This window comes from Octodon degus, unplaced genomic scaffold (assembly GCF_000260255.1).
Source record: "Octodon degus isolate 3935 unplaced genomic scaffold, OctDeg1.0 scaffold00014, whole genome shotgun sequence".
Classification (NCBI taxonomy): Eukaryota; Metazoa; Chordata; class Mammalia; order Rodentia; family Octodontidae; genus Octodon; species Octodon degus.
This window is the reverse complement of record NW_004524590.1, coordinates 18,911,188-18,934,232: the sequence shown is the minus strand read 5'-3', so window position 1 is coordinate 18,934,232 and position 23,045 is coordinate 18,911,188. Positions and strand designations below refer to the sequence as shown.

The following is a 23,045-nucleotide window of genomic DNA, read 5'->3' as shown; positions in this document are numbered from 1 at the left end:
AGAGAACTGGCTTATTTTCACTCCCATTTGGGAAGCAGATGGCAGCGCTGTACTGCGTGCTGGCTAGCAGTGCAAACTCAGCTACATCAACTATCAAAATAATAAAACAAAGCAAAATATCATTGGGCATCAAAATTACGATGACTGCTTCTTCACGGTCTTTAATTTTTAAGCAAGTAAAGGTTTGTGAAATAAATACTCAGAAAATATGTCTACAGGGAATAAATAACAGCATAGTCTCATAAAAACTAAAAACATTTTTCTCTGTGGCCAGGTTCGTAAAGATTATGAAAAATATGACAACTTGATTTTTTTTAATGAAGGGTTTAGGTGGCTCCCCGTGCTTCTGATTCAAGCTGCAGGTTGGGTATGGACTTGGTTTTCATGAATAGCATAGTAATGATAGAAAAATGTGTAGTTATTTCCAAGGGTTCTCGACTGCCTGAGATTATCTTAACAATTTCCTATCTACTCCCATTTTTCCTTTTTGCTTTCTCTTTAATACAAAACCAAGAAACAAGGTAAAAGAAAAGGTGAATCAGTGTTATTCTTTTCATTTATCAAATTATCTATATGCTTCTAGTTATACAGAGATAATTCATAAGATTCATAGAGACATATTTTAATGAAAGAAATAAGAGAAGACATGATTATATTTTACCTTCTCACTACTGGGCTACATTCAGGCCAGATATTTATAAATGAGTGAATTCAAGATCAAAAGAAGATTTCTAGCGTTGGTGCTAAAGGGGACGAAAGCAGACTATATTCATGCATGACTTAATAATGGAGTTATCTTCTGAGAACTGCATTGGTAGGCAATTTCATCACTGTGTGAGTGGCAGAGAGTGTATTTACACAAAGTGTGACAACACTGATTCCACTTACTATAACATTATAGGATCACCATCATATATGCAGTCCATTGTTTAGTTCCCAACCACACTCATGTTGCATATGACTAGAACACGTATTCAGAAAACTGCCTTGGACCTAGCACAGATGAGCAGGTCAGATCAGTCTTCCAACATTTATCCTTACTACTCTTGTTTGTGAAACATTTGGCAAATATTGTGGAAGTCTTCCTCTGAAGAGAGTCTGTACATAAGATGAAATGAAGTATTAGAATTTGACTGTGATCAAGTATTTCAGAATTTGTAGCTTCTTTAGGGCCCTTCCCCCAACATTCTGTCCAACTAAACTTGATCTTTTTTTTAAACATTTCTACAAGATCTTAAATTCTCCCTAGTTCTAACCATTGTCTTCTTGGGTTCTGCATCCAAAAGGTGTGGATTCTTCATTAGAAGTTAGGACAATAGTTAATTCTGAGTAGTTGTCCTGAATGTTAACAGGTCAAGAGAGAAGAGACTGCTTTTCTTAGCTAAGAAAAAAAAAAAAAAAAACATTTAATCTTAACTTTCTGACCAAGTAACCATGATCCTTTCAGTAGCCAAGCAATCTTTCTGTGTCTGAGCTTTTGCAACTACTAATAAATATGATATTTTAAAAGTACATTATAATAATTTATAGATAAGAAGATTCTCTGGCAAGTTAAAAGTACTATTCAACTTGAATTATTATTAATAATGTAAGACTTCTGAAAATTCAGGCAACTGTCTCTGCTTGTCCAGATGGCTGCACCAAGTGAGTTGTATAAATGTGTAGTCACAAATCATCTTTCAGCACTCATAACCAGTGTCCTCCATCTTATAGAACGCCTGAGTGAGTCCCAAGCCCATCCTCTGTCGAAGTAAAATTTCCTCAATTAATAATACGGGTTTGGCTGTCCTGGTTTGTCTGCAGTTCCTTCTCTCCACTGTTGCGCAGTTACTCCCATGTTAGAATGGCTGGCAGTTTGAAAGATGCTGAGTATTAGAGAGAGCAAGCAATAGCAGAGAGCAGTCCTCCACTTGTCATCTTGGATGCCCTTGGATAAAGGGAGAAACTGAATTATCCTGCGCTTCTCTCCCACTCTCTCTGATATCACACTGAGTCATGGAAATCCATAGTTCAGGGTGAGGTTGGAAAAGACAATCAACTCCATTTCTGGGTAAGAAAGGAGTACAGTGCTCAGTGTGTTGCGTGTAGGCCTTGTGCTTTCGAGATTCCTGGCCTCTTGTCTTCTTAGAAGGACTCCAACAAGAAGATCACTACCATTTTTGGAATAAACATGATGAATGTCTGGCATAGAGCATTTCATCATTTTTAAAATGCATTGGCAAATATGAACTGCACACAGAGTACCTACTTTACCCATCATTGAGGAAGGCATATATAAGAGATATGTGACATAGTGTTATACCAGTGGTTGGTGTTTATGCCAGAGGACAAAATTTGAATAAATAAAATATTTGAGTATTCAAATGAAAGGGTTTAAGTGTTAGAATAAGTAATTTAAATAGAGGTCTGTAAGAATTTAAAGAAGCTATCAATCAGTGAAGAAATTTCTTAGTGTTAGGTTTGTACCTTGATGTTCTCTAAAATCTCATGTGATGATAGGCAGGACCTTTGGAAGGTGATGTTATAGGAGCTTATAGTTAATGCACTGTTAGGGAGTGAGGCCTGTTTAGAATAGATGGGTCACTTTGAGTGCAATCCAGAAAGCTGTATCTCCATTCCCAGCTCATCCCTTTCCTCTTTGCTTTCCTGCCTGCTGCCTTGAGGAGCTCTTCTTTTCCATGCCAGTCTTTCATGCCTTCCTGCCCAGTTCAATTATAGGCTTAATAATAATAGTTGTAATCTTCTACTTTAAGTTGAGAGTATCTAGTATTTTGTTCCAGTAAGGAAAAAAGTGACTAAGACACTTAGGAAGCAGAATTTGAGGTGTAATTGTAAAGATGGATGGCATACAGGAAGGTAAAAGGAAGCTGACATTCCAGTAAGTAGCGACAGCCAGATTAGATGTCTAGAAATGGAAATGGGCATTGGAGACCATGGGGATGCTTGGAAAGTGGCTGGTAAAGAAGTAGGATTACAACACACAACATATTATATTATAACCTACAGAAATAACCATAAAAATCTTCCAAAAGTATACATATTTTTTTCATCATTTGAAGTAGCCAAAATTGTAAGCCATTTTAATTCCACTGGAAAAGGAATAGTTAAATCCTATACATAGCATGGACACCATGAAGTACTAAGAAATGGTTGAAAAGAATGAAGCAAATCTTTCTCTGCTGACATAGAAAGACCACCATGGAAAGAAATGACAGTGTATTAATGGAGAGAATGCATTTATGTAATATCTTTTAACTTTGAAAATTGATTTTAAAAAAATCAAAGTGGTGTTTCAGAAAGATTAATGTGATGACATTGTATTGAATTAAAAGAGAATGATCCGGGGATGTGTGTATGAGTACAGATGTCCAAGGCCAGGCGTGGGCACTTGAATGGTGAGGAGGAAGAACCTGGAGACATTTGTCCTGAAGAAGGATCATAAATGACTCCTTGACAGACTCATAAAGTAGGGACAAAAGAGAGGGAAGGAAAAGATATTTCCTGGTATAAACTTAGAAAATAGACCCTCAAAAGTGGTTTCCACTAACTAGACTGGACACATGGTAAAGGGAATCCTTCTTTAAGAAATTCTTTATAATTTTGATTCTCAGGATGGAAGAAACGGTGCGAAATCTATTGCAGAGTCAAGGGCCTCCAGAGCAGAACAAAGAAGAAACTGTTGCTATGCTGGTCTATCAGGTATGCCATGTTTGTTTCTCTAGGCTGGGTACCTTGTTTTCTTTTGTGAGAACCACCCAGTCAGCTCTGGTTTGAGAAATCATATACATGTTTGCTTAAGGTATTTGTTTCTTGTGCTCTTGATTTTAAGTGGATCATAGATTTGTTTGTAGTAAAATGGAAAAAATGTGGTGAAACAGAGACCTAGAAGAATATTATTGCAGAATCTGATGATTAGGGCCATGAGAGAAGCACTGACAGCATTCTCTAGGAACAGCAGAAGGGGAGTGACTCATCCTGTGTGAGGAGTTGAGTTCTTGCCAGACGTGGAACATTTAAAGTGGGACTGAAGAGTACAGAACAAGTAATGTGTTCCAGGTAGAGGGGGTGCAGGATAAAACTACAGTGGTACAAATCTTCATAGCAGGCTCTTGGGCATAAGAAGCTGGGGGTAACAGAGTAAGGGCCTGCTGTGATGCAAAGCTTGGTGACAAGAACAAGGTTACATGAAAGAGCTGGATGGTTACCTATTTGGGCTGATAACCAATGCTCTTGTATCTAATGATGTGGAGTTAAAGGGGTCTGAATAGTTATAGGATAAGGAAGTGAGAAATCATCCTGTTCTCTTAATAGCCCTTAACTCATGGTCTTTTTGTCCCTAGCAAGGCGGCTAGGCTAGAAAGCAGGATATGTAGTCTAAATATGGCCCTAGTTGGCCACCCAGATGAGAAGGCTCTGGTAGATCTGGAAAACAAAATATAACAGAAATGCACAGAAATATTATTTAGATATATTTAGGGCTCTTTTTTTTAAAAAAAATAACAAACAGACCCAGCATTTACTGTACAACTTTATATATTAAACTAAGAAAGTAAGAAAATAGTAACAAATCTAAGCCAATCATTGGATAGCTATAGGTTTTTACTGGTTAACACATTTTCACTAGCTTGAAATACCAAAAATATGTGTATAACTGTCCCATCAGGTGGCTTGTACCACTAATGGTAGAAGTGGTACATTCATGGGATGGCATAGTCATACATATACCAACGGTGAGACTGAAAATGGTGGCTCCATCCTGAACATGTTAAGAAGCAAAATGGAGCAGGAATTGGTGACACATTCCTGCAATCACAGCATTCTAGGAAGCTGAGGTAGGAAGGATCACAAATTCAATCCCAGTCTGGGCAACTCAGTGAGACTGTATCTCAATAAAAAAAAAGAAAGAAAGAAAAAGTCTGGGATGTAGCTCAGTGCAAAGGCCAGGCCAGGGTTCAATTCCCTGCACTAGGAGGGAGGGAGGGAGAGAGAGAGGGAGAGGGAGAGGGAGAGGGAGAGGGAGAGATTGATTGAGGAGAAAAGCACAGGAAATGAGCTGTTAAGGATAAATTTTCCATCAGCTAGCCTGAATCCATGAGTTCAGGGTGATGAAACTTGATGTACTAAGAAGAGGACTGGGGAGAACCTGATAATGAAAGTCAGAGTATTATACAAGCCTGTGATATTCCAGCCCAGTTAGGTGTTGGAAGGTGTGTGCACCATAGGTGGCTCTTGCAAAGTGCATGGAGTTGCTGCACGAGGGCGAGGACCACTGCTCTGCAACTCTGGTGAAAACAGATCACAAGAAGTTGACTTAAACTAACCTAGAGGAGAATAGCAAGGGACAAAAGAAAGATCCCTAAAATCCATTTTCTAAGGCAACAGTTTACTTTATTCCTTGAAGTGGTGGCTTTAGAAAGTGGAGGCTTTAACACCACAAAAATATGTTTTAAACAGTTCTCTCTCTAAAAATGCATCTATTTGTTTTGGAAAACTAGGTCTTCCCTCTAGAGAGGGAAGATTGTTATTAACTTTGAATTAATGCTATGCCAAAGGATATTTATTGTTCTAATTGGCCTTAGGCTCCTCTCAAATGGGAGAGGGGCATGGGTCACATGACTGATAAAGTTCATTTATACATTCTACAAATAATTATTGCACTTCTAGAAAGTAAAACTCAAAATCTTATACTCTGGCAATTCAAGAAGTAAGAACAAAGCAAAGATAAAGTCCAGTGGGAACACTGAGTCCCAAGGAAGTTCTTTCCACCTCATAATTTTTAATATTCTAAATATGGTTCTGTATTAGTCAACTTTTCAATTGCTTTCCTATTGGATGCAGTATCCAATGCCACAGTTTAAAAGAGGAGAGGCTTAATGTGGCTTAAGGCTTCATGGGATCTAGTCCATGGCCTACTGGCTTCAAGGCAACTGTGTCATGATGGAACGGTATGATGGAGCCAAGCTACTAGCATCGTGGTAGCTGGGAAGAAGAGCAGGACACAGCGCTGAACAGGAGTGGATAGGACCATCTGTAATCCCAAAAAGTATACCTCCATGACTCAGTCAGACATACTTGTGAGTGTCATTTACTAATCCTCTATGCAGTTTCCAAGCCAATTAAATTGACATGATTATCCTTAACCACTATGGTCTCATGGTAGCCAAATACATTATGTAAGATTTACATGGAACTACTATTACATTTCATAAGTACTACCTTCCTAGAGCTAAATCATTTATTTTGGACAAAACTAGAGAATTTATTGCTTCATGATATGGGGTGTCAGTAACACATGACTCAGATTTTTCAACTTGTAGAATTTCTATAAAGAGGCCAGAAGGTGATGTAAAGTTTAGGTCCCTAGGAATGCTGAAATTTAATTCATTTTCTATTGTGATCAGAGGTATTTGTTCTGAGGATTTTATATTGAGCTAATAAAATAAGAGTAATCGCTTCTATATTCCAGGCCCATGCTAATTGATTTGTATCCACTAAATGTGGTCCTACTTCATTAAATGAGTGTGTTCCTGAAGATCTTACATGATGTATTACTTGTCTGATTTCTAACTTCCATAATTTATGTGCTTTCCCTCAAAGGATGATGGTGGTTTCTATTCAGCAGCTAGGCCAACCCTACCACATGGTACTAAGTTCTCCACGATTTACTGGCCTTGCCATTATGCAGTCTTCTTTAACTTGGTCAATTTGCAAGACGTCAAATGTGGAAGTGATGTTAGTGACATTTTTATGTCACTAACAAACAATTTCTAGTTTGTCCAGCATAGAGCACCATCAACTATGACTAGACTAGAGCTCATTTAGTGCCCACAGTGACTTTGTGTAAGCAGTATTGTCCCCACCCATCTCACAACTGTGGGCGTAGGCTGAGAGCTATGGCCACTTGCTGGAAAATGCTTAATGGGGAAGTAAGGCAGAGGGGACTTGGACCTTGGGGAATCTGACTCTGCAGCATCAGGTCTTGTGCTGCAGAATTCTGGAGCCATTAAGTGATAGGCTTAAGTGACCTGGCTGGTTATTCCTCAAGTTGTAAACCTAAGCTGGCCTCTCTGCCTTCTGTGGACAGTTCAGCTCATCCATTCATTTCTCCCTTCACGCCTTCACCACTACAATATTCATTTACTTTCTTACCAAAGTGTATTAGTCTCACCTTGCTGCTCTAACAAAGTTCATGACTTAACAAAGCACAAATGTATTCCCTTATTATTCTGGAACTTGCAAGTTTTAAAGTAATGTATTGGCAGGGCCACGATCTTTCCAGAGGTTTCAGGGATAGTTATTTTTGTACTTTTCCCAGAATCTAGCATCCCCTGGTGTGTGACTCTTTCTTCCATCTACAAAGCATAACATTCTGTTAGAGGTTGTTCTACTGTCTTGCTTCCCTCCAACTAGATAGCCCAGGATAATTTCCTAATCCCAAGATCACTGACGTGATCAAAGCTGTGGAGACCCTGTTGCTCTGTAAGGGAACATCTTATTAGGTACAGGGATATGGATGTGAATATCCAGGGGATGGAAGGAGGGTTTATAATGTTCTGCAGAGCAGAAAGGGAAGGCAAATAATTACATCTGTTCAACAAAGTCATAGAAGCCCAGATAGAAGCTTACACAAGTTCCAGGAACACAAGTTGTAGGCAAGGGGTGTAAAAAAAACCTATGGCACTATTTTTTTGCTTTTTATTTTTTTAGACAAAGATGTTAATGTATGAGTTATTTTTCTAACCTAAAACCTCAGTATTCAGGGTTGATTGCAGTGTTGGCACTTTACCATAAATATGTGGGCTTGGTATTGCATTTTGGGCTCTTGGCACTTGCTGCTAAAAAGTTCGCCATCGCTGGTATAGGCCACTGAACTACCACGTTGTTTCAGGAAACCTTCTCATCCGCCTAAGACTTATTTTTAAATGACTCACTTTCTTTTCCATTGTCTCATAAGGTGGACATAAGAGTCATGAGATTCCTCATAAACCCTATGGCCTTTCTTTCTCAGGACATTTTGTGTCCCAGTGTTTTTGGACCAAGTCTGGGTACAGACCTGTGGTGCTTTGTACACTCAAAGACAAATGAGTCTCCTTCCTGTGTCCCAACACCCTCTAAAGTAGATGTTGCCATGCCCAGCCTAAGATGAGGTTCATGGAGGTCTGTTTGAACTCAGGCACATGATATGTGCTAGACCTAAAAACAAGTTACAGATTTTCCTAGATGAGACGTACAATTAATTCAAGTGATTATCTGGGAAGTATTTTGATGGTGTTGGTGAAAGTTGGACATACTCTAAAATCTCAGTTCTCAAAGTACAAAAATGTTAATGAAAGCAAATTGATCTACGATCCTAAGCCATACAGTGTTTGATTTTCATTTCCCCTATAGAAGAGACAAACCTGTGAATAACAGACTCATTGTCATTACCTACAGGGACAATGTCCTACACCTAGAACTGACTTGTTTCCTATGGGAATAAGACAACCCTGAAAAGATCATCTTTAGAAGATCTCAAGTCAGAAGCATCCATTTAGCTTCTGCTCTGTTTAGTTTTCCAGCTCATTTTCCTTGAGTGTTTTGTTTCTTAGTGCCATCTCACACACTCTTGTCACTCAAGCCACCATTTCATTAAGTTGGAAAATTTATGATAGAAAAAAATCAGGATTAGACATAAGAGAATACAACTAGGCATCAGCGACATACAGCAGCTGCTTGGTGAGGGACATCTGTCCCGATGTGCTCACGCAGCAGCCTGAGATGGGAATAGCCTCAGCACTAATGACAGATCGCCCCTCACAAGCCTCTTATGGTTGTTGCTACCTTCTGTGCTCCTCACTGAGGTGGGTATGCTTCCTCTTGCTTCCATTTTTCTCTATGGAATGTGATTTGAATTACATTAACTAACTCAGGTAGAACACAAAGTGTGTCTATGCAAATGGAAATAGTTAACTGGAAAAGACCTACGTGTACACATGGCCTTTGTAATGAAGGAGACTAGGATCTCAGGCAATTACTTAAACTATGTGGGTTCTTTGTTTTTCATGTTTTGAAAAGCAGAGATTTTGGACTGAATTATGGATTGCAAATGAAAATGACATCGGTCACCAATAGAGTCACTAAAGCAGGCCAGGCATGAGGGAACGCAGTGCCCTCTCAAGGCACGCATTCTATTTTTCCACTTCTGCTGAAGAAATAAATACAAGCAGTGGTTTCATTGGCTTTTATTGACAGGCTGAAGCTTTGCTTCTGAAAATTTTGCTCTAACCATCCACAGGTGGCCAGAGAAGTAGTGGAGTATGGGGGGCTAAGGCAAACTGGGGAGCCCCCGTCTGACCTATAGGGGGCAGCCACAAGCCAGCCATGGCAGATTCAGAGGCCGCAGAGGTACAGTAAACACCAGTGTAGAAAGAGGTCTACATGATTCAAATGGAAGATGGAAATTCAGATTTATAAGATTATTTTTTTCAATCCGTAGATTATGCCTCTTTAAAAATATGTAAAATAACTCAAATGTATGCTAAATCAAGGCCCACCCTTAGAAGATGATATCTAGGTTTTCACTTTGAATCTAGGGTTTTGACATTTCTATTTAAAGTCCTTGGGGCTCCGATCATATGAAATACAGGATAGAACACATTTACCTCCTTTACTACCAGCTGCCCCTAACTGAGTACCTATTCTGTGTCAATCACTGTTTTGATTGTTTTTTAAAGACAAGCTCATTGCGTTTCCATAAGGATGCTGAAAGAGATACTATTATTCTGCCTTATTTCAGGAAGGAAAGGTTCCTTACTTTAGAGAGGCACACAGAGAGGTTCAATGGCCTGCCCAGAGTGACACATTTCCATCGTTAGGTCCCCTGCATGCCTTTGCACCCTTTGAATTGGCAGACTAGGCTACCGGGAAAGTGAAGTACAGAATTGTTTAAATATAAATTTTATTGAGAAATAGCACTGAGACAGTTTCAAAACAGGTTAGTAGGACAGTAACAATAATTAATATATTGCATATTGTTGTCTCCATAGTGGTTATTCATTGTACAAGATGCAGACATGATATCCTATCCAAACACTATTAGTACAAATCTTTATTCTCACTGAACTAAGAGAAAGTAGCTCTATATCTATCCTATTTTTTATTTTTTATTTTATTGCACAACAAATAGCAATGAGACATTTTCAAAACCAATTAGTAGGACAGTTTCAATGATAAATACTTTGCATATTGTTGTCTTCATAGTGGTTATTCATACATAGTACAAGATATAAACATGAGATCCTGTCCAAACATTATTATTACAAAGATTTCTTCTCATTGAATTAAGAGAAAGTAGCTGTATATCTATCCTAACTATTTTGGATATACAGATACCAAATGGTCCTTCATTTGTATCCCCTTTTATTTTCATTGTGTCAGAGATGAGTATTCCATTGCCATTTAATATTGTAGGTGCATTTTGTCAACATGTTTGATGCATTGTTGTCCCAGTGGAAAGTAGGGTGAGGCAGAAGGAGGAGCAAGATTGCACTAGTGTCCAGGTTCGTCCATCTTCGCCTCTTTGCACCCACATTGGAGAGACCTAAGATGTTGTGGTTCTGAACCTCGCTCCATACTTGTCAAAGATAGACTGTGTTCAATCATTGATCCCTTATTCTGCATCTAAAATGATACAGCAATTGCCAAATAATTTCCATTTGATAGGACCTAATTGAACTTCAAGATTATTTTTTCTTAAATAGTTCTTCCAAAGAATTATCACGTATGACTAAGCATGAGGAGTTGGATCTTTTCCTGTTATCCTAAAACTTTTCAATCATTAGATAGATAGATAGATAGATAGATAGATAGATAGATAGATAGACAGACAGACAGACAGACAGACAGACAGACAGACAGACAGGCAAGGCAGGCAGAAAGAAACAGAACCAGCCAACTGACCAACCTACAGACAGACAGACACATATACAGATGGATTATTTTTTTTCTCTTCTAATAATACACAGAAAATTCACAGCATGAGGTCTGGGATCTCTCTCATAGAAGTTCAAGACCAGCTCAAGCCCAGCCTGGGAGAGATGTTAATTTCTCCACAATTATAATTCTTATCAGAAGAGTTAGTATTTTTTATAAGTATTTCTTCCTTATAGTGATTACTTTCTTACATTTCTTATAGTGATTTTAAATATACTTCAAGCAAGTGCAAAAATTTATACCAGAGAAAAGTGTTAAAGTTCACCCATAATATTACTAAACATTCAACTCCAAAAGATACCTTTTCTAAGAAGGGTCCTATAAAAAGTAATATCCCTATCATAAAAATGTCAATTTTCCAAACTTGTAACATAGTACATTTTTTCATATACATAAGCAGAAAGGAAAACTGAAGTGTTTATTGCTTCTAAGAGCTACAAAGTTCCCTTTTCCAGTTTTCCTGGCAGGGCTGAGGTGTGTAGCACAATTAGCGAACTAAGTACTTTCCTAAATCAGCTGAGTTAAAATGATGAGGTTTGGAACTCAGCTTGGTTTTGTTGCTTTCAAGTTTGAGGATCCTCTGGTTCACGCATCTGTGCTGAGAGCCACTGACATACTTTGGCACCCTATCTTCCCACCAAAATCTTTTCTCTCATTTAACAAAGGAGAAAATGGAGCTGGGGTGAAGTTCACAGCCGAGATCTTGCTCTAGCACATTCTAGGTTCTTCCATCCTGATTCCCATACACCCAGTCTGGCAGTTAATTAGTGAACAATATACACTCTTTAGAGAACTTTGCTGTAATTACAGAAGCTGTTTAGAAAACATTTCCTTTCTTTCTTTTCCCTTTTTGAACTTAAATTGTGGTAAACAAATGCAAATACAAAGAGTAACAAGAAGTACATTGAGTGTGCACATAGCACTCTGTTTGTTAATAGAATGGTTAAGTTATTTATAAAACTATACATAATTGAATTATGACATAGTTGTGTTGATTGCCATTGTCTTTGTTCTATAATCTAAGGAAGACACAAATACTTTTACTCTTCTTAGAGATATATCAGTATTGCAGAAAAAAGAAAAAAAGTGAAAGAAACTTGGCCTCTTCCTTGAATTTCTATGACCTTTTTGTTCTGCTGAAGAGGTAATAATAGTGATAGAGGAAGAATTTTAATTGTGTGTTAAGTTGTTTTAAAGTCCTGAAACTGTTCCTCAAGAAAGCACTTTTCTTTCTCCTTGTATTTTAAAGCAATAGTTTCTACTCATATAATAAGATCAGTTAAGAAAGACTGGATTTCTCAAACCCAGAATATATGCTTAGATTCAGCATAGCCCAGAGTATTGCCCTTAAATAAGGATGAGGATTCCTTTTATTTTAAAATTACTGTAAAGGTGACTTGTATGATTTTTATACTCTATGGAAATAATTCCCAGAAAGCCATAAATTTGGAGAACAGTCTCTTTGTTATATCTGCTTGTGGGCGCACTGACTAAATTGAGTATTTGCTTTGTCCTTCCAGAGTTATATCAAATGCTTTTGAAGGGAAAGAGATGTTTTAAATAATATCAATGAAGGTTTAAATAATCACCTACATGCTTCTTGGGAATTTATACATCTGGTTTAATAGATTTTGTTCTTGTTCTCAATTTCTGCCTATATTCTGTGTGCAGGCAAGAATATTCTTTCTAGATAGAATTTTGACCCTGAACCGCAATCTTCCCAAGTAAAAGTAAAATATGGGTTTTCTGTTAAAAACAAGTACAACCCATGGAAAGAATGGTGCCCTGGAAAAGCACCTTCTTCTCTTACAGGGAAGCTCCTTATTGCCCCTGTGCACCCTGCACTGTTTGATCTCCTCTCAGCACAGGGCCAGGGTTTATTCTGAATACACAGTGTGTGCTTAAGGTCAGGAGGTCCTGTGAGTAGAATCCAAAAGGTGTTGCCCTTTAGTAAGTAGCAGCTTGGGTAGAAAGTTTGGGCATTTCAGATTATTAAACAGGTATATGAGTTATGTCTTTCTTTTAGAAAAGAAATGAATTTGAACAGTGTAAAATCACGATATCAATCCTTGAACATTGACCTCACTGTCTTAACTAGCATGAGCCTGAAAAACTGCCTTTAAAAAAGATACTTGGCTTATGAATGCTTTATGAAATAGAGATCAAATAGTGTGGGATAAGAACTGGACCATTTTGGAATGAGAAGATAAGCTAGCTAAGAAGGAAGTGAAAATGCATTCTGAGAAACATTTTCATTACTGAGATGGCCCCTACACAACAACATTTGAGCTATAGATGTTGTGCTTACTAATTTTGTCTACACACGCAGCACAGTACAGCTTTGAAGAAAATGTGTGGAGTGAGGTCAGTGGAAGATGGTGTGGCCAGGGTTCTTTTCTTTGCATCTAAGCAATTGAGGGATTCAGATATTAATTGATCTAACAGTGCACCAGACAAGACAGCATCACAGGCTTTATAGGCTTAGAAAATTGTACCTGAGTCCTGGACAGGACTTTCCAGGTTACCGAAGGTGACCATCTGCTCCTGACAATTATTCCCTAACCCTTAACCATAAGACCAGGGCTTGTGCCGTGACACAGTTCTCAACCTTCCCAGACTGTAATGTAGAACCATTCTACAAAGTCTCTAGCAGGTGGCCTGGTCCTTGATATGCTTAGAAATTTCTCCAGCTGGTTTATGTATCTGCCTATGTTAGGGCCAGTCAACTTCATGGCTTGGAAGATCATTTCTACCCTGCTCATCTTCATGAGGAGGGGCCAAGGAGAAGATTTGTAAAATGTTTGACTTACAGGGTACAGTAAAATTGGTGCAGTTGATGGATCCATGATGTTTCATCTTCCATTGATAACTTTGCTTTTTGCTGAGGAAAAATATCCTTCCCAAATGACTTAAGTAAGATCTGCCACCTAGGCCACTGTTCAACAGCGAAGGTCATCCTACTCTATCCCTTGTGCTGAGCTTTGTCTTCTCTGACTCTGAAAGGATAGAGATGGTAGAAGAGTCTACTGAACTTGGCTTACCCTCTTTCCAGCCTATGTGATTCTTTCAGCCTTACCTTCAAGTACAGATGCAAACCATGCTCAGTGTTTCCTCTTCCCTATGTAAGACTAAACTTAGATTGGCACAAAGGGAGAAAGAGTCTGAAGGAAGAAAAGTTATAGCACAATTTTAAAAGGCCGTGCATTCTCTGGAGCCCCCACATTCTAAGCACAACACCATATATGGAAGGGGCACTTGCTGGCAAACGAGTAAAAGGGAAATTAAATAGGATGAAATTTCAGGATCAGATCTGGAAATGAATACCATTTTTCTTATTCAATTAGTTTTTCCATGTTGGGCAACTTTAGTATCTTGAAGCCAATTTTCTCTTTGTGTAATGGATATAATGAAGCAAAAAAGGAGGTTATTTAGGTACTTTCTCAGACATGATTTCACTTAGGAATCAGAGATAGTATATGAAGAAGCACAGATTACATTCAAATATTCAGTAAATAATTGTTATTCTCATTGGTGTACAGTTTGTCTTATCTACGAATTCACTTTTTCTCTTCAGCCAAATTCTTCTTTTTCTCCCTGTCCCACCTGTCCTACCTCTGTGGCCAGCCCCATAGGAGCTTGTATAAATGTGAAACTTCAGAATTGAAAAAAGTGATAAGATTATGAGAAATACAGATACTTGGAAGCATTCAACCTAGGGTGAGATTCATTGGCCAGACTGGCCCACGTGATGCTGTCTGTTCTTGGAAAATCTGTACTCCCCCACTTAGAGACATTTCTTTGAAAATCTTATGTGCCATCACAAGTAAAAGAAATAAGGAGATGAATACTTTACAGGGTCATTCACATGTTAGCAAAAACCAGGTTAACCTGAAGGTTAGCTCTATCAATTCGGTCCAAAATGTGGAAATTTAGACCATGTTACTTGGAGAGGAGAGAGACAGGAAAAAGTTTTCCTAAAGAAATTCAGGGTATTAAAATTCTCCATATTGATTAATTCTGAATGAAACTTCACCCCTGAGTGATCCAGAGAAAGCAGCTCTTAGGAATTAGCATAAGCTTATAGAAATAAGAACAAAAACAGCCAAGGCAAATTATAGCTATCATTTTAATGGTCTGTCCAGTGCAATCTGCATACAAAAGGAAACAGAAATCGCTGTCCCTTTTTGTCCTGATTCCTTCTGTCTGTGTCCAGACCTGGGGTTGATGCTACCGTATAAATGTGGGAGGCATGGCCTACAGTCACACCGTTATTTCTGTCCGCCTTCTACACAGTACACAATGTATCAAACCAAACTCATATGAGCTTTCAGAACAAAGCTTCTGAACTGAACCTTACAGTGGCTTATCTTCTCAGCCCATCTCTTCAAATGAGCACGATGGATCTCATTCAGGTGAATTCCACTGTTTCACAGGTGCAACAAAATCTAATGTATGTTTTTGCAACTGTGTTGTTGAGTTACCTTGCCATCCTATCTCCTAATCAATTTTGTCCCACAGTAAATTAATAAATAAGCACAATAAACCCATTTCTTTCCACTAAGGCTCAATTATCCTTTAATATGAATTAGTAAATGTCTGCTACAATATAAATAATGACCATAAGTCCATTGCAACAATGTTCCATGTCATATTTACAAAGTAACTTGTAAACCTATACTTAAAATGGAAGTTGGGCAATATTTCCCTGCAGTGGCTATATAATTCTGATTCTAATGCTATTGCATTGTGTCTATGCATTTTTATTACCTCTTCTGGACATTTAACATTTGTCAAGGACATCAGTAATGAAAATTGGCACAAAATAATTGATGTATATTTTTCTGTTTATAGGATATTTTTACAGCTTCGTTTCCTTTGATCTTCACGGTAACCTTTTTAAAATAGCAAAAGCAAGGAGTTGCAGTTCACGCGGGTGAAAAAAACTGAGTTTCAAGCAGACAGTCAACTTTCTGAGTGTCAGACACTGAGTCAGGTGATAGTAAAATTAATCGTTTGATTCAAGTCCCAAGTACCCCAGTCTTCTAAGGGTAGCATTAATTACATTTCTGTGGCAATTATCCTCAAATTTGGCTATGTCTGGAAATTATCTGACCTGTTTAAAAAATTACTGACATTCATGTTACAATTCAAGAATTCTGATTAAATTAATATGGGTGTAGCCTGAACGTGAGGATTTTTATAATCATCACAAGCCAGGGCTAATAGCAACTTTGACTGAGAAACATCCCATTCAAGACTCATTTGTATATTTTATTTTTCTTGCTTACTGTGCTAAAGATTTCTGTTTGTCTCCCATTTTCATCAACCTACCACCATTCTTCCCTTTTGAGTAGCCATTCTAATGCCTTCTGTATAAGGGACTTGTGGAGTTTTGGGAAAGGGTGGAAGTTGAGCTGGTCTCTGAAAGACAATAAAATTCAACAAATGGGAAAAGACCTTTCTTGTGGTTCCTTTGTGAAAGACACCTGAGGATTATGGGTACAAGAGTAAGACAGTGGAGGCTCATGGACATTGTAGGACATGGAGACAGAGGATTATGCACACACTGCTGAAAGCCAAAAGATAGTTATATGTACTCCAAGAAAAGGTAAAGAGGGATTATGAATATTCTGTCAAGAGAAAGCAAATGATTATGGGTAAATCTGAAGCCTTCAGAGGCCAACTACCTGCATTCAGATCCCACATGAGGCACTCTCAAACTCCCTGAGGAGGCACTCAACATCCCTCAGGCCAGGGGACCTCAGTGTAATTCAAATTTGGTGCATGGGTCGGTGTTGAGATCATTGCTTAAAAAATATTTAAGAAAGGCCAAATAGGTCACAGAGTTACTCAAGAGAATGATTGGAGCATAGGAAGGACCTAATGCTGAGTTCCCAGACTGAGTTTTCAAGAACTAACAGAGATAGCTGAGTAAGCAGACATAATTGAGGGAAATCCTGCTGCTGGAGAGCTTTCACTGGAAATGGAAAATCATGTTATCTGCAATGACAGGAGTAAATCAAAGAGTTATGTATAAAACAGTCATAGGATTCTAAATTCACCTTGGATTCTACATTCAACTAAGAGTTTCCTGATATCTGAGCTAGAAGTCTTTTTCCCTTTTTAACATTCAAATGATTAGCAAGTGTCAGAGTCTCCAAATAAGACATTTTCTTCAACACTTTGAAGTGTCCTGGAAATGTAGTGTGAACTCTGCAGAGAAGGTGGATGGTTAGACACTAGGGCTGATCCTCACACCCAACATCTCTTACCCCACAAATGCAAAGTGCACAGCTGAGTCTTCAGAGTAACTGAAACTATACCTGCTTCTGATTCTCCTGTGTGTGCCTGAGGTAGATATTGGCACAAAAGCCTTTAAAGTTTGATGGATTGGAAAAGATAGTGTAAAAACTGAGGAGATTCCTTCCTGCATAGTAGGAGTCAGCAGCCAGAATGTGCCATCAGTATTGTTGGCAGGACTCTCCTATTTCCTGGGGTAACCAAGACTACAGGTCATGTTGACTGTGTATTTATTGTCTTCCTCCTTGCCCATGGTTTTCTAAGGAAAAAAGTAAAGTGTGGCACATGAGGCTCAGCCACTGCCTAGTGATAAACTAGATAATTAAGCAATCTTAGATGTTCCAAAAAGGAGGCAGAAAAGCAAAGCAAGTAATTTGCGTTCACTGACTCTTGGAGCTTAACACTCACATGAGAGAATGATGTGTGTTTTGCAGGTGAGGAAATGCTAACCTCATGGAAATGAGTGACTTTACCAAGAGACGCCCCACTTATACATGATGAATCTGGGACCAAGACACAGCTCGGTGGCTAGCTTCCTCTCAGTAGAAATAGAAGGTATACTAGGTTATTTGCCACTTAGATGGTCACTGGTGAAATCAAGAGGCTGTTTGTTGGAGTAAGTTGAAGAACTTCCCTGAGCAAACATTTGTCTTAGACACAACTTGCCTAGTTAATCATTTTTAAAATGCACAATTTTGGGCCAGTGAGATAGCTCAGCAGACTAAGCACCTGCTTAGGCAAGCACCAGGACCTGGCTTCACTCCTCAGCATCACGTACCATACCAGCCCCAACCCTAGGCATGCTGAGCTGGCCATAGAGACTGGGCATGGTGGTACATGCCTGTAATCCCAGCACTGGGGAGGCTGAAAACAGGAGGATTGCTCTGAGTCTATATTGAGACCCTGTGCCAAATACACAAAATATAAAATGCAAAATTTTTACAGGAAGGAAATGGCTATCTAAGTGTTATGGTTTACAGGCAGATGTCCCCTCAAAGCCTCATGTGAGCACAGGCAAGACTTTGGAAAGTGGATTATGGAAGTTTATAACTGACTTGCTATTAGGAAGTATAGTTGGTTGGAAAATGGAGGTCACTGACAGCATGTCCTAGATGCTTATATCTTCCTTTCTGGCTCCTCTCATCATGCTCTCTGCTTCCTGTCTACCATGCTATGAGCAACCATTCCTCTGCCATATCCCTGTGCCAGGGTGCCCTGCCTCGCGGCCAGGAGACAATGGATTAAAACCTCTACAAATCATAAGCCAAAATAAACCTCTCCTTCTTTAATTTGTAAGCATCAGGTATTTTGTTCCAGCAATAAAAAATATCTAAGACATCAAGTTTCAGATATATGCGTACTTCTAAATTTTTAGGATGACAGTCCTTTTCTGCTAATCTTTCTGAATTTCCTTCCCTATCTTACTAAGATGAATCATCTTGCAGCTCTATAGCTGTCTTCACAAGAAAGCTGCTCTTTGCCTTTAGACTCCCATTGAGGCCATTAGTGGTTTTTCAGGATGTATGTCCTATTGCATGACAAACAAGGCTCTCACAGGATAGTTTCTTGCCATTTCCAGTGGTTAAGGGGTAAAAACAACAGTTTTAAAGCCTTATAGCACACCAGGACAATATTGCTGGCAAAATTTGTTCAGTGAAAATACTAAAAAAATTGAGTCCAACTCTTTGTCTAGAGTTTTGCCTGACTAGAGAGCATGTGGTGTCCAAATTATACTAGACAAACGCAGTGTTGTTGCTTTAAGACACAAAAATATGAGGACTTTCTCTTTTGTGACATGAGCCCCACGTGAGTAACTAGGTAACCCATTTCTGACTTTGAAAAGTACAACTGATCAAACTCAAAAGAATGATATTTTTAGTAACCCCATGAAAGAATAAGGTGGAAGGAACACAGTCCCTTGATTAGGAGTTGGTCTCTGAGTCTCTAGCTATTGCCAGGATATGTGGGACTAGAAAACCTGTGGCTTAGAAGTCTCCATGCTCACCAGTTAGATGTGTCTGGTGGGAAATCTGAGCTGAAATATAAGTATGCAAAACTTCATTTTAGGAGAAGAAATCAATTTAATGGTGCTTTTATATTTTATTCAAAACAGTGTCACTATACGTTTATCATAAAAAATATTTGTTTAAATTTTTTCTATTGAATTAACATTCTTTGTAGCTGAATAATATTCCATTTTTTATACATACCACATTGCCTTTATCCATGAATCTGTTAGTGAGCACCTCTGCTAGCTCAGTATCTAGAGTACTGTGCATTGTACTGCAGTAAGGACACCTGGGGATGCAGGTGTGCAAAAGCCAAAAATGGCATGGAAGAGCCTGTGGTCATTCTACCTTGGTGGAACCTTAATGCTGATGTCCGCAGCAGCAGCTACTAATCTACATTCCCACTGACAGCTATGAAGGGGTTATCTTTCTTCTGCATCCTTAGGAACATTTATCGTTTTTTGCATTGTTGATGAAAGCCATTCTACCGGAGGTGAAATGGAATCTCTGGGGTTTATTTTTTAATTTTATTGTGTTTTTTAAATTTACAGTTCTAAAGACTGAAATAAAGGCATCTGCAATAAACTACTTTGCATGAAGTCTTCTGCACTGAGCACAGCTCCTCACAACATTTTCTTTTTCTTTTCTTTTTGTTCTTGTTGTAGTATTTCAGTGTTTTGTTTTTCTTTTTCTGAGGTATGACCTCCCTGTTGCCCAGGCTCCCAGAGTGCTTGGATTACAGCGTGAGTACCATACAGCCCTCAGTATCATTCTGATTTGCTTTTAAGGATGGGTAAAGATACCGTACAGTTTTTCATATATTGGCCCAGTGGCACTTCTTTTGCAAACTATCTGTTCAATTCATTTTCACGTTTGTTGATTGTATTTTTTGGTGCTAAGTTCTTGAGTTATTGTAGGAGACACTTCCTGGACCTCATCTCGGTCCAAGAAGCCAATATTTATAATCCCAAAGTTACATTATTGGAATCCCATCAAGTTGATTCCAATCTACCACTTACAATGCAACCCATGGTGAAAATAAAAACACTAAATTATATTTTCAATCATCGGGGAGTCAAGGGGCTCTAAGTCCAGCCACGAAGATGGCTTTCCGGAACCAAGAGAGTGACCTAGGGCCTCACCCAGTTTTACTCAGTGGTTTAGTGGCTTGAGGAGGATGAGCTAGGTGGGTGGCCTGCATTTACTTAAGGCCAAATGAGAAACAGAAGTCTTAGCCAGCTCTGTACAAAGGAAATAGGGTCAGACTCAGTCAAAATGGAGACAGTCACTCTTCTTTCAAGGAGAGCTGCTCAGGTGGTCCTCCACAAGTTTTTTTATATATTATAGACATTAAATTTCCATCAGAAATTTAACTGGCAAAGATTTTCTTTTCTTTTTTTTTTTTTTCTTTTTCTTTTTCTTTTTTTTTTTTTGTTTGTTTGTTTGTTTGTTTGTGGAACCAGGGATTGAATTCAGGTCCTTGTGCTTGCCAGGCAAGCGTCTAGTCTACCAAGCTATCTCTCTGGCTCCCAAAGTTTCAGGTCTTTTACTTAGGTTATTGATCCATTTTGAATCAATGTTTTACAGAGCACATGATAGGCATCTAGTTTCAATATAGAACATGAATATGAATGTCAAGGTTTCTCAGCTCCATTTGTTGAAAAGGCTGTCCTTCTTGCAATGTATATTTCATAGTATAGCTCATTTTACCTCCTCAGAAAAGTTGGTTCCTAGCTATTTTTTTTAAGATATTATGAATGGAATTTTTTTCCTGATATTTCCTCAGCTAGGAAAAACTATTGATTATATAGAAAGACTTTTTTTTTTCAGAACTGGGGATTGAACTCAGGCCCTTGCACTTGCCAGGGAAGCACTTATTCCACTGAGCCATCTGCCCAGCCCCTAGAAAAACTATTGGTTTTTACTGTTTCCTTTTTTATTTTAAAGGGAATTAAGAAAATTAAAACAATACAGAATTTTAAATCAAGATGATAGGAAATCACCAATGGTTGTTATGTTGCATATTGCCATCTTCAATGTAGTTGTTCAGATTACCAGATACAGGCCAGCAAAGTTGATTAAAAAAATTATGCTTTCATTCTTCCTTTCAATAAACCAATAGAAATTATTAGTATAATTATCTAAACTATCCTCTCTGTGTGTGTATTTTTTCTCTTCCTTCTTTCTTTTTTCTGTCCCTCATCCAAGTTGTTCTTGCCTTTTGAGTAATTTCTTTCCCTTTCACAATATCTATTGGACCTTTCAGATTTTATTTACTCTTTCAGATTATTACACTAGCAAGACAATATTATACTTGCCCACGTAGGTCTGATTTACTTCACTAAGATTATGGTCTCTAGTTGCACTCATTTACTTATATAGCCCTTGATTTTATCTTTCTTTATAGCTGAGTGATACTTCATCATATAAAAATACATCATTTTTATCCATTCCTCAGTGGATGAGCATTTGGGTTGTTTTTAAGTTTTTGCTATGACAAATTGTGCTGCTATAAACATGGGTGCATATATATTGCTGTAGTATAATATTTTCAGTTCTTCTGGAAAAATACACAGAAAGGTAACAGCAAAGTATTTTATATGTTGATTTGTGTTTGCTGCTGTTTTGTATTTAGCCATAAAGAAGAGCAAAATGATGTCATTTCTGGAAAGTGGACATAACTAGAGCTTTTTGTTTTAAACCAAATAAAGCAGACTCTGAAAGAGAAGTGGTTCATATATTTTCCCTAATATGTATAAAGTTTACAAAATGGCACAGAAGTGTGAGGGATACTGTTAGGCAAGAGGAAGGAAATAATGAGGAGACACATGGTAGGCGTGAAGTGGTGTAATAGCAGAAACGGATATGATCAAACTTACATACATGTTTGAAAATACCACGTTGAAACCTAGTATTTTGTAAAATTAATATGCACTCATGAAAATTTATTTTAAAAAGCTTTCTGTTGAAAGCTTTAGAACTATTTCTTCTTCATCTTTTCATCTACGGTGTCATCGGAGAGAGGGCCAGGTGACATCACCCCTCAATCAGTGTCAGCATAATCACATTGGGCATTTATTGAGATGTTGGGCAGCGTGTGAGGATAGGGCGGGAAATAGCATCCATCCCATTATATCCTACAAGGTGTTATATTCTGCCCCTAAGAGTGATATAATTGTGCCCTGGTGATGGCAATCTGGCGAGTCACAGAGAGTGCCTGTTTATTGAACTTGAATTGACTCATTTTTATTCTTCTGAAGAACGATTTTTAAAACAGATGCTCCTCTACTGTCAATGGCGTTCTCTTCCTATAAATTATCATAAATTCAAACTATCATTAGTTTCCTCAACTTCATAGCTTCGCCTTGCTTACTTTAAATATGGTCAAAATATATACATTACCCAACTATTGGGCAAAATCATCTGACAAAAAACCTAATTTTTTTCTTTTCTTTCCTTTTTTTCAATTTTTAGGGAAGGTCTACACAGTGTTCAGGGTCTCACTACTAGGTAGGACTCCTAGTGATCCATCTGTTTACAGCCTCCGAAGCGCTGGGATTACAGGCATGCACCACTGCCCAGTCTCAATTGCCTGCTCAGCGCACCCCAGCGTGGAGCCGGCATAGCAGGCCTGGGGATTGAACCCTGGCCCCTGCGCCTGCTTGCAGAGGCTGTAATCAAAAACGCTAATTTAAACTAAAGTGCATCTCATGTAGTTCACTGAACAACTGTATCCAAACACTACTGGCAGCACGGCAGTGCATC

The 23,045-nt window shown here is 38.4% G+C and overlaps 1 protein-coding gene across 5 annotated transcripts in view; it reads left to right on the top strand.

Moving 5' to 3' along the window:
• The window catches only part of Nckap5 (NCK associated protein 5), a 959,001-nt gene that overhangs the window by 601,943 nt on the left and 334,013 nt on the right, over positions 1–23,045 (top strand). For all 5 annotated transcript variants that reach the window (XM_023709695.1, XM_023709692.1, XM_023709697.1 and 2 more), the window contains one exon: positions 3,612–3,699. In XM_023709695.1, the coding sequence (XP_023565463.1) occupies positions 3,612–3,699 (88 nt within the window). The remainder of the gene's footprint in view (positions 1–3,611; positions 3,700–23,045) is intronic.